Source organism: Podarcis vaucheri (genome assembly GCF_965113315.1).
Source record: "Podarcis vaucheri genome assembly, chromosome: 8".
Taxonomy (NCBI): domain Eukaryota; kingdom Metazoa; phylum Chordata; class Lepidosauria; order Squamata; family Lacertidae; genus Podarcis; species Podarcis vaucheri.
Window position 1 is genome coordinate 41,095,343 of NC_138766.1, and position 13,045 is coordinate 41,108,387.

At 40.9% G+C, this 13,045-nt stretch overlaps 1 protein-coding gene across 1 annotated transcript in view; it reads right to left on the reverse strand.

The window, feature by feature from the left end:
• Positions 1 to 986: 986 nt before the first annotated feature.
• Positions 987 to 13,045, reverse strand: part of DOK6 (docking protein 6) — a 174,002-nt gene continuing 161,943 nt past the window's right edge. The window contains exon 8 of the mRNA XM_082235277.1: positions 987 to 7,131. Within this exon, the coding sequence (XP_082091403.1) occupies positions 6,992 to 7,131 (140 nt within the window). The 3' untranslated portion in view covers positions 987 to 6,991. The remainder of the gene's footprint in view (positions 7,132 to 13,045) is intronic.

The following is a 13,045-nucleotide window of genomic DNA, read 5'->3' on the forward strand; positions in this document are numbered from 1 at the left end:
TGCAGCAGCCCTGGCTCCTGCTGCCACCACTGCTGCCTCCCAAGGTGAGTAAGTGCTGGCCTCATGCTCACCTTTGGCCAGTCTCCGCCGGGCTGCTAAGTCTGGGGGAATCCTCTACCCAGGCCCCCAAGGGGCAGCATGAGAAGGCAGTTCTCTTTGGGGTGGGGTGGACAGCTCAGAGACCAAGGGCAGCTGTGGCAGCTGCCCAGAGGACTCCAATGGAGAGGAGAGGGGGGAGGGGGAGGGGGGAGGGAACACTTCACAAGGGTGTGAGGAACTGCCAGCTCTGCAGACAAGGGGTGACATAACTGGGCTTCTGAGGCTCGAAGCTTGTTTCCCCACCAAGGAGCCACAGAAAGAATGCAGTTGGTTAAGTTGAGCTGCGGGCTCAGAAAGGTTGGAAACGTCTGGCTTAGGCATTTGTACATATGTGGCCGTATTTTGTGGACTGGGGAGCATGTAGGAGTGGCTTGATTGGGATCTGCAGACTTGCACAGGCACTGGAGGAAGGTTACCAGTTTCTGGTGATAGCCCAGAAATGCACCTCCTTTTGAAATGCACCCCCCTCCCAGTCTGTGAATTATGTTGGTACAGCAGTCAGTACACACAGCTGTTTTGTTCCCATATGTAAGGGTATGGCTGTGCTTAGTAATTTGACTTCTACCCAGCTGGAACTTGAAATGCCTTATACTAATTTATTTAAGACTTGAGTTTATAGCCCTTTCATGTAACACAATCAGTGTTTCTGGGGTTTTTTTGTAGTAGAATAACTGTATACTGGAAGAAAGCGAGCATGTTGTCTAAACAGAATGAAAAGGATTACTGTTGTCTTGTATTTTTTTTTAATTAGTTTGCTTTTTATCTAGTAAGCATTCTTTATTTTTTTGTTCATGTCTCAGATGCTTCCACAGTCTGTTCTGCCACAAACTTTTCACATTCAAAGCAGGGGGAGGGGTAGAGGGGAAATTATACAGCACATCTTAGTATTTGTTTAATCTGGTTTAATTCAAATTTCATAGATGCTTTGGTTCACAGGGAAAACTGGATCATCACATCACACAGAGCAGTGTATTTAATTCTTTCCATTAAATAGAACAGGAAACAACAGTAAATGTACCATTCAGTCAAAAGAGAGCGTCAGTGAACAGTAGCTGAAGGCTGTTTTTAAACCATTAAAAACCACGGCTGCCCTGTACACACTTAAATTACGTTTTGTCCACCACACAACTGGGGATATCAACAGCATCTCATAGAAAAACGTATCACCATGTTTTCAAATTGTTTACACATGATGTTCTTGGAGTACTTTGTCTGCAGAGTGAGATTCTCTTTAAATAGAAGAAGAGGGGGAACTGTTCCAGCTTCACCAAGGGAGTGAAACTGATTCAAAAGCAAACATACAAGGGAAAGTGGAGAGCAGGAATTAAGGAGGCGACCACATGGATCTTGCAATTCTTTAGAAGAATGAGGTGAAAAACAGGTAGGCTTTGCTGAAGACTTTCCACTATTTGGCACAGTGAAGAAACAGCAAAGATCAGGCAGGGTAAAGAGGTAAGAACAGCTTTCATGTCACCCCTACCAGCTGTCCATAGCACAAACACACATTTTATCTGGACTAGATAAATGAGAAAAACTACTGTTCCCAGCTTTGTACTTGTGATTGTTAATAGATGTGAGATTTACCCCAAATATATCTCATATCAATGCAATGAAAATTTAGGACATCCATAATGAACAATTGCGTGATTAGTGTGATTACTCTCAGCTTTTTGTTTGTAACTGCTATTGGTAAGTTTTTTATTGGTCTTGGTTGAAATCAAGAGAAAGTCGAGTTCAATGGATGACCCCAGCAATGTATAACTTACTGACCATAACTGTGGTCACTCAAATCTTTTGGAAATGTTTCATATGTAGAATAGTATTCTAGCTGCAAAAATTATAGTAGTGTGACCATTCAACCATGTTTGTCTGTTTCTGCTTGGGAACTTGGCTTGGCAACCTACTTGACCTGGAAGAGTAATTTCTAGTTTTGGACAAATGGCTAATTTCAGGGCTGCATTAGACATGCAAGGCTGTGCATTAAATGTACCACATTAAAACTTCAAAATTTATGCTAACGATACTTCTGGTATATGCTGTTGTTTATTTTACTCATCTGCCATACTTATATCCTGGTGCACACTTTTTGTTTTCAGTGCAGAAATTCATTTTAAAGGACAGGTTTCAAAAGAACCTTACGTTCTTTAAGGTGCAACTCACATAAGAAAACCAAAAGGGTTTCAGTAGCCAATAGGATTGGTGCACAGTTGTCTTTGTGAAATGCCATTTTTACAGGCTATGAATAAGAAAAAGTTATTTCTCCAAGGGCCATTTTATATGTACATATATCAACATAAACACAGCTTTGCTTTATTGGCATCTGAATTTTTATGCTTCTACTTGGTTGGTTGCTTTGTTCCTTCCTTCTTGAACTATAGGTGAAGTTGACTGTTCTTGAACTGGAGCTCCTTTTACAAGTGTGGGTAGACTGAAGCAGTCTTAAATTACACAGACTTAAGAAAATGTGGATATATATACATATATGGAATGGTGTATGGAGGCAAACCCCATGGAATTTAATGTTATTCACTTCTGACCAATCCTGAATAGCATTGGTTGTTAGCTTTTGTGAGTAAGATGTACATTGGTAAATACATATCATGGATAGTTGTTCTCTTTCAACCGACCCTTATTGGTTGAGAACAGTAGAAACAATGATAAGTTGGAGCACGAAGTTGTTACAGCAAGTGCCACATTTTTAACCAGTGCTTTTCTTTTAGAAAAGGAGATACTGCGTACCCATGAGTATACCCAGGAAAAAAAGCTCTGCGTTGGAGCATGATACATATGGGCATTCCTATTAGCAGAACATATAATAAAACTGTGGGGCAGGGAGGGGGAAAGAAGTGGTTTCCATTTAAAAATATATATCAAAGAATGCTAATCTACTTAAATTGTAATAAGAACACAGTCCAAGCCAAATGGATGTACAACATGCATCAGTGTTGTATAATAACTGACTTGGAGAAAATATGGGAAGTTTTTCAGCTGCATTAGTAAAATCTAGCTTTGTATCACTAATATTATGCAAGGCCTATACAGGACTGGTTCTTGTATACAAAATATTTTTGACCAGGGAAGGATTTCTCACATGCTACATACAACTCCTTATTTTAAAATGACAAATGTCAATAACCACGGCTTCAAAAGAAGACAGGGGGGAAAACAGCCAGAAACAGAAATTCTGCATTGAGGTGTTAGGTAGCTCAACACTTCTCCACAGAGAAAGCTGGTCTCTCTGGGTAGTAGAAACACGGTGAGTGAGATAAAAGAAGAGTAAGTGACAGAGACAGGGGGCGTGATGAATTCCATCAGATCACACACTGGTTTCATTCAGCAGCTGTTCACTGAGGTGTAAAAGTCTGCAATCTATTACGACTGCAGGAATGGCTTGGGGGAAGTAATATCTCCCACCCTAATGTATCAATAAATGTTTAATCAAAGCAGACATTTCTTTCACACCATTTTAAAGAAATCTTTTCTTTCTGTCTTCAAATTGCAATAGATAAAACTTCATCTTACAGAGGTAGTAGGGAGAGGGAGAAGATTCTGACTCTTTTAACACATCTAGTGCTGGCCTCATAAAACAATGAAAGGCAGGAAACTCTACTGCTAAGCAAGGCTGTCAGTTCTACAATGTAACAAAATACCCAGTCTGCTCACAGTGAATTTTCTTCCCTAAAATTTCAAGTGTTATGAGAATTGTTTTCTACACATTCATTACAACGAGCTTTATGAAGACTGAAGCACATGACGGGGGGGATGGGACCTTTTGTGCATTTACGCTTATGCCTTTCACTGTGTCTGTCCCTTTATTGATTTCTAACATGTCTCATTTTGTTTGTTGTGGACTTTAAAAAAAAAGAACTCTTAAATGAGGGAGGAACACCTATCTGGTGCCCTTCTAGAAGACGAACTCGTGAGTCATTATGAGTAGTTCAGGCCTCCTTGAGAGTAGTATTATCTAATTATTACATCCTGAATCCTAATTTGAAATAGAGGGGGCACATACTTCATATGTGCTCAGAGATCCTGTCTTTAACTTGCAGTTTTCAAAGTGTGATCCAAAGCTGTTGACACAGTTTCACAGCTGAGACTTTTGTGAAATTACACTTTAGTTATAAGGGCATTCAGTTGTCCATTTTCCCAATGATGCAGGTTGAAGACTTTTTTTTTTTTTGCAGTACCTTGCAGTGGAAATTCACATGGAACTGAATTATTGGAAGGGCTGAAGCAGAACCCCTCCCAGCCTGAAGGCTCATGGTGCAGTTCAGAAACTGCAACTCTGGTCAAGTTATTTGGAGCATGTGCCTCCATTTTTGTTCAGACTAAACTAGCTTGTTTCTTAACGGCTTACTACATTTAAAGCCTAAAATGTTTGCGTCTGGGTTATTGAAAGGTCTGTTATTTCTAGAATGCTTCTGATTGCCCTTAGAGAGGTCAGCCACTGAGATCTTGCTTCATGACCCTCCTATGTCTAAAGAACATTTGGTAGACAAGTCAATCCACGTACATCGGGCTCAGTTTGAACTGCTGGTTTTGGCCATTAGAGCTTTTCATAGTTCAGGGCCAGGGGATATGAAGCACAGCTTGCCTTCATGCATACCCCCCAGCAGGCACAGCCCAAGAAATTTGGCTGCTTGTGGTGAAGGAGAATAGGGCACCTCCTCCCTATCCCATGTTAAAAAGCCAGCCAGACTGGGAGTTGAATTTCACTTCAACACTGGCAATAGGGCAGCATCTTCCATCATACCTGCAGCAGGCTAGTTTAGGGCCCCCAGGACATGCCATATGATATATACAGCCATGTCCTACAACAGAGGGGACTGTCCAGGGAGCTCAGAAGGAACTACCAGGTAGGCTATTGCTCCTGATCCTGTTACATCTGTCACCTGAGGCATTCACCTTACTCTGCCTAATGGTAGGGCCAGCCTGAATATTAAGGTATGTGGCAGAGAAATCCCAGGGTTCTCTTGCTATCTGATGGGAGGGTGGGTTTCCTCAGTGCTGGCACCCTTCATTTGGAATGCTTCTTCCAAAGATGTTTGCCTGACGCCTGCGCAGATGCCATTTTGGTGAAGGTATTTTTTCATTTCCCCAGACCTAGTTATTTTATGTCACTTCCTTTCATATTTGGTTATATATTTTAACAATGCATTTTAATTTTTGAACTTTGCTTGATGTTTTTAACTTTACATGCTGCCTTGTGAAGATGTTGCTCTTTTTATCGTTTTACTCACAGTCATAACTGCATAATTTTGGGAGGAATTGAGGAAATGCTAGGCCAAAAGCAGCATTTTATTTTTAGAAAATGATACTATGATAGAGGTATAAGAATGGCACCAGTAGTGGCCAGCAGTCAATCAATTATTTAATTTCTTAAGTTACAGTAGATCTCTGTTATTTGAAGACCTAGCTGAATAAATTGTGTTGCCCTGGAATGCGATAGGCATTAGCATTACTTCAGAACGTACAGTTTCCTAGTGATTGTTGAAATCCTGTTGTATCACATTTATTCTACTCATAGGTGCTGCCATTTATTTTTTGATCTTTAGAAAAAGACTGAAAGTTTTGGGCACAGTGAGCTGTTGTGATTTCAGGAAGACTAAAAAACACACAGTTCAGTTCATTTTCATGTGGCTGTCCATTGTAGGAGACTGTAAAAAATCAACGTTGCAATGAGACAATGGCTGTGAAATTTAATCATGACTAGCCTATGGTTGTATAGCAGAGTTAGACACCAGACAAGGAACCTAGAACAAAATTAATGTTGACAAAGAGAACAAATCCATATTAACCATGAAGACTTGAATAATAAGAACAGAACTTGAAATTGTAGTTATTTCTTCCAGCCCAAGCATCTTGCCCTATAAAACTATATGGAAATTGGGCTGCTGCCTAGCAATGTAATATCAATTTTCTCACCTGCACAGTATACAGAATTAAAAGTATACTGACTATAAATTCAGACTTCACTATTTAAATATTATCTACAATGCGAAGACTTTGACAATGCTTTGTGACAGTCTTCCCTTGATATCTCCCCAATGGGAAGTTTTGGATTATTAGGTTCAGAGTACACAACAGCAGAATCTGGGCATAAAAATTCAGTGTGGGAAATATTCTAGGCATATGACCTCTTAACACACAACACAATCTATTTTCTGAAAGGCTACTAAGCACCGCCATGCCATCCCGTTGACAGTATCTATCTCTATATCTATCTTGTGTATTAACTGTAGTGATGAGAACCTGATTAAGAGTCACTGGTGCCTCCTCAGAAATTCCACTTTGGGCTACTGTCCTAAATCCCATTGAAGTCAATGGGAATAAACTGTGCATAATTGGTAATAGGACTGCATACTTCCTTCTGAAGTATATTTCAAATTTTGTTTGCCTGGTACCATTTCTGCAAGAATGACTCAGTCGGTAGACTGATGCCTAGGATATAAAGGTGGCTACTGTCATGGATGAGCAAGCTTGATGACTTAATTGATCGGCAAGAGCCTCACATTGAAGACGTAATGTTTTGCTCCCCGCTCCCCCAAACAGGCAGTGTCTGTGGTTGTGCAGAAACTTCAGCTGCACACCATCAGTACTGCAAAGGAAATTCTTCTTTCTTCTTCTTCTTCTTCTTCACATTTTTCTTTTTAAAAAAACAAAACATATGGACAAAACCAAATACAAAAGTTAAATAAATAAAACACTTAGACTCTGCCTCAGGGAAGCAGTGATCCAAGATTTCACCTTCACTGTTGCAGCCTGGAGACATGTGTCCTCAGTTTTCACTACTGCTTGTCTTCTGTGGACACCGAGGAAACGGCAGTGGCTTCCAGGGCCTACAGGCAGGTTTCACACTAGACTGTCTCTCTGGTTAGACACAGGGTGTGTGTCATTGGATGAGGCCTGAGCTGTAGCTGAATCCATAGCTGCTAGACAGTGACATGCGTGGCCCGTGCTCCTCATCCTGCTCTGAGGTGTAGCTGGGAAATGTCTGTGCACGAGTCACTTTTGTTGAGCCGAGGCTGTGACCTGGAAGGAAAGGAGTGGGGAGGGGAAGGAGACAAATCTCATGAATATTGTTATATTTTAACAATTGCAAATTGCATATTCTTGATGTTAACAAGATACACTGATATTCCAGAAATGGTTTATCATTCATTTAAAAGACTATGGTAAGATATGTGTAAAGGGAGAGCTGATGTCAACAATAATTCTACAACCTATCTTGGGCTTCAAATATGTGTACATAATATGGTGCTCCTGCAGCCTATATCCCCCCTCATAGACTTCTGGACACTGTAGTTTGTTAAGGATTGCTGGGAATTATAACTCTGTGCAGTACCCAGAATACTTTGGGGGGCATGTGCTCTAAATGTGCTTGAAAAGTATAGTTTGTACCTTTTTTGCTGGACCTGTTTCTGTAATGTTACAGACCGTGATAGATTTGGAAAGGGGTGTATTCTTGCTCCACCTGTCACCATATATTTTTAAACACAACACTGGAAGCATGCCAAATGAGTGGGGAAAGGAAGGTAAGTCTCACATAGATTTCTCCAGTTTGCTCTAAACTCGTCGGTAGGTACATACCAGCCCTTTACATTTGTCTCAGAACAAATTACAGTCCCGGAATATTTTGTAGTTTCCCCTCTAGTCTGGAGCAAAGAGATCTATAGCATGAAGCTTGGGTGATTAGGATGACAGGGCATTCTAATGCAATATTAGTGTTCAGCTTCCCCTGCATTCAGATGACAGAATTATTAAAGGTTGGATTAGTATGGCTCAGGCTTCCTCAACCTCGGCCCTCCAGATGCTTTTGGCCTACAACTCCCATGATCCCTAGCTAGCAGGACCAGTGGTCAGGGATGATGGGAATTACAGTCTCAAAACATCTGGAGGGCTGAGGTTGAGGAAGCCTGGTATGGTTGGTTCTGCAAACATCTCATGACCATCTTGATCCAGTCTGCTGGGGAAATGCAGTATAGAAAAGGTAATCTCATATAATTCCTGCTTAAATCCACTGAAATTTACAAGCCAATCAAATCCAAAGAAGGAGACCAATCAATAATAGTTATGAGCAGAAAAAGTACAACAGAAAATGGTGGTATCAGGGAGTAAAACCAGAGACAGTACAGTGACTGCAATAATCAGAAAGCGTTCTAATATTACACATCAAATGAGAATACACATATGTCTCATAGGCGCCGACTCCATGGGGCTTGAGGGGGCTCGAGCCCCCTCAAAAATTTTTTTTGGGGGGCTCAGCCCCCCCAATAATCTCGGGCGGGCGCCCTTCCAGCAGAGCGCCGCCGCCGTCCCCCGCCGTCCCCCGCCTCCTCCCCACCTGCTCCTTCGCCAGCCAGCCAGCTGCGCGCCCTAATCGGAGAGCCCCGGCTGCCAAGGCACTGCCGGAAATCCCGCGAGAACGGGAATCCCGACTGGCCACACCTCCCAGCCAGCCAATCGGCTGGCTAGGGGGCGTGGCTTGCCCTATTTAGGGCTGGAGCCACTTTATTTGCATATTCATGAGCTTATTTCTTATTCATGAGCTTTCCCGGGCCCCCCCAATATTTTTTCTAAGTCCACGTCCCTGATATGTCTTAACAGTTTACTAGCTGGCTGAATTAACCTTTGCTTTTGAAATATCATGGCTTAGATGTCTTTTGGCTTCAGGAAGCCTTTATGTTAAAATGTAAACCGGGAGATGATTAATGAATGGGAAGTCATCAATCTATGCCATTTTCTGGGATACCAGAGGCTGATTATAAGTTGCTTCTAATAGGTATTACTCTCCCACCAGATTCCACTTGCTGTGCTTATAATACACCAGAGGTTGCATCAGAATACACTGTGAACTTGATGATGCCTCCTTTAGAAAGATGCCCCCTGGCCTAAACTTTTGTGCTTGTTACTGCAGAAATGCCAGTGTCATCCTGAAGATGTAAATCTTGTCCCCATCATCCTGACTTTTTAAATGTTCCCCAGTGGACTCTTGATGCAGACGTTTTATTTGTACAGATAAAGTTCATAAGGAAACAAGCAACTTTTTATTCCTCTCCCTCCCAAAACAAAAATGCACATTCAAGATATTGCAGGCTGGTTTCAGTTCGTCACAAAACCTTTTTACAATGCCTAGCCATAATTTTTAAGTGGGAAATTATTCGATGCCACCTACAAAAGTTCTATGAAGAATAATAGTAGCAGTATCTGGTAGTGCTTAAGTAGTTAGAAACATCTGAAACAGCTATGTGTATTTGGTTTTACCTAAAAAGAAAATAAAAGTTCCTAAATCCTAGGATGGTGGTGGAGGCATGGTGGGGGGAAATGACAGTAGGTCATAGCCATGGTAATTGTTCACATATCACATGATTTCTCTGCACTTGACTGATGTGTTTATCACCCTGCCTTATGCTTTTTCTTGTCATCAGGGCAGGGATTGAGAGCTTGTGGCCCTCCAGTTGTTGTAAGACTACAAATTCCATTAGCACCAGCTAGCATGACCAATGGGAAGGGTTGATAGGTGTTGTAGCATCTGAAGGGCTATAGGTTGCCTCTTCCCTGATCTTTTCTTCCATTGTCACCTGTAGCCAAACAGATTGTTCAGGCTTGCAACAATGCAACCTGTTTGGCAACAGTTAACATGAGTGTACATTCCATGACCCATGACTTCCTCATTCAAATAACCTTCAATTTAAAACAAGAACAAACAGACAAACTAATGGCGCTGTTCAACTTTAGTAATTCCCAACAGATTACTGCTAAACGCAGGGCTTTTTTCATCTGGAGCTCACTGGAACTATGTTCTGGCACCTCTCAGGTGGGCGCAGGATTTAGGTTTGATGAGGCCCTAAGCTACTGAAGGTAATGTGGCCCTTTATATGTCCAGTTGTCCTTTGTCAACAACAAATTCTCGCTGGTTTTTTGTGTTGAATATATGCTATATGGTAATTTATGGACCTAATAGGTATTTAAAGCCATTTGCACATAACAAAATATGTATTTTATCAAAGTAATTGTTGAACTGAAATACAACATAGGAGCCTTCACAACACAAAACACTGTTGCTGTATGTAGGTTTTATTTTGTTTTTTAATCTTATATTTTGGAAATGTACATCCAGTTTTTCCCCTTTAAATTTTATTTGGGGGGGGCCCCCAAGAGAGTGGGGCCCTAAGCTATAGCTTGGTTAGCTTACACGTAAATCCGGAACTGGGTGGGAGCCATTGACATTATAAGAGAACAAGGGAGACATTCACGGTGAGTTCCGGCACCTCTTTTTCTAGAAAAATACCACTGGCTAAACTTACTATAACCTGTTAGTAGACAACTTACAGTGATTTCGAGTTCATTCCCAGTGTAAAATTTCCGCTTCTAGCAGCCAAGCCATTTATAAATAATGCATACAACTGTTTTCATATAAAGGGGGAATGTAATACATGCTTGATTCATGAGTTTGTGTGACAGATAGTTTAGATCTTGTCAATAATTTAGCAGTATTTAGGAACAGGATTTTTGTTCCAATTCAGAACAGCACTTTTGTAGTCAGCAACTGGGAGACAAATGTTCCTTTTCAAGACCGTATTGTTTCACTGGGGGCTGATTTTGGGCTGGTAGGTCACCAGGGCACTAAACTTGGTTCCAGTTGCTCCCGTTTTTATGTACACTTTGATAACACTCAGTCCCTGCAGGAATTTATATAACAAACAGCCAACTAATCAAAGCGACAATAGTAATTGTAATAATGGAAGGGGAACTGCAGGAGGCTGAGGCAGGCAAGGGCCTACAGGCCAGATCCCTAGCTGGCCAGGTGGGGCTTGTTAGCTCTGAGTGGAGAGATGTGATTCCTCAGCTGGAGTAGGCTCAGAACAGCTTAACTACCCAAGCTGTTGGACCTTGACTTGGCTGCTCCAGGACCATGCTTCAATTTGGACTTTGGACACATGGATTGACTCTGCGCTGGAGACTTTACAATACTGACTTACTGCCAGGTAGGCCAGAGTCTGGGGCATTTATATTGAAAATAAAGTGCCTGCACCAAATGAAGGAAATGGTGAAGCTGACCTACAAAGCGCTTTGTATTTATCACTCATAATTTCAAAGGAAAATGTAACCAATCCACTTTAAGTTGTTTAATTGCAATGGTTCAGTTGCCAGCAATTTTTAGAGAACACTTGGAGTGTTTATTCCTTTATTGTTGAGCCTTACACTGCAAGTCTTTACATGTCTATTCAGTCTCACTAAATAGGACTTTCTGCTATGTGCTTGATCATTCTCAGTTTACATTGTTGTTGATTAATATCTCACCTTCTTCCTTTGTCAGGGACTCAACACAGCTTACAACTAAATTTTATTTCAGTCCATTTATCTGTTTAAGGTGTTGTACAAGCCTGTAAAGTAGGTTAGGTTGAGAGGTTTTAATTGGCTCAAGGTGACCAGGTGAGCTTTACAGGGAAGCTGGGCTTTGAACCTGATACCTGAGTGCGTTGCTATGTGCATTGGGCAGGCTGTGTGGGGGCAATACAATCATGCTTGGTATCAAAACTGGAATGCTAAAAGCAGGTAACCGCTTGAAAGTTCCAGAGGGCACAAAACACCACAGCTTGATTTTTGTGTGTTTCATTGTGTGGGGGCCCCAGAGTGCTTTGTATTGGAATTGTGTTTGGAAGTCTGGTTTTGTACTTTTTCAGATGAAGCTAAATTTCTTCCATGCTTTCACCTCCATATCACTAAAATGGAGGAAGGGAACTTAATTCTGTGGTTTGTCTCGGGTGCCAAAATGTCTTGGGTCGGCCTTGATCCTACATACTGTAAATAACCTGCAAATTTGCAGCTTTTTAAATAATATGCTATTACTATTGTAATGCAATGGGAACACAGATATATTTCAGTGCTTGTCAGTTTATCAATCTACTTGTATCATCTAGACAGCTCTTTAATAGGGTTTTTTGGGGGCGGATGTGCTCCACTGGGTAATATTTTGGCTGCCATCTTTTCTTTCTCTTTCTCTTTAAGATGGTCTCTTGCAATTTATAAAAGCTGGGGGGGGGATGTTATGACCAAAGCACCGTAAGGTAAAGTGTCATTTTTATCTGATGCTGATAGTGGGTTTTCCCCCCCTTTCCTAGCTTGTGAATTTGTACTAAGAAAGAAAGATCTGTAGCAACTTCAGAGTCAATGGGGAATTTGGATTAGATGCTATTAAGGAGCTGAAAGAAGAACATTAATGGCTATTTGAAGAATAAGATGAGAGCAGTTGCTATTGCTCATACAATCACTTAGATCTCTCTGGATTGTGAAAGTGATCCCTTCTGATCAGAAAAGTTCATAAAAAAATCTTTAAGAAAATTTCCATTATTACTGCAAATTCCTATATATTTGCAGAAAGGCATAGAAATAGCATTGCTACCCTTTGGAGAAAGTGTGTTTCAGAGGTGCATCAAATTCTATTTTTTGTAGTCATTTTGTGAACAAATGTGACACAAGGGGATGGGGGGGAGGAAGTCCTATGCCCACAGTTAATTTCTACTGGGACGAATGAAAACACATTTCCAGAAAATCAATTATTATTGCTGCTGCTATTAAGGACATATTACTCCCCCCCATATATATATATATATATATATATATATATATATATATATATGAGAAAGTTTTCAGAACAACATACTCAGAATAATAGTTTGCCATGTATCCAGATTCTGATCCAAATGTTTTTTTTGGACCACAGCTATAGCATACTTAAGCAAGATCTGAAATCTGGTCAACATCCTATAACCTCCTTTGAAGCATTAAGTGGCAGCTTGTGTATGTGTGTGGGTCATTATGAACCAAATATCAGTGAGAAACCTTTCATATCAACAATATACAATTTATTAAAGTTAAGTTCATTCATTCAGCTGATATTGAATCATCATGTGATATACATGCACGTGTTATCTGACGCTTT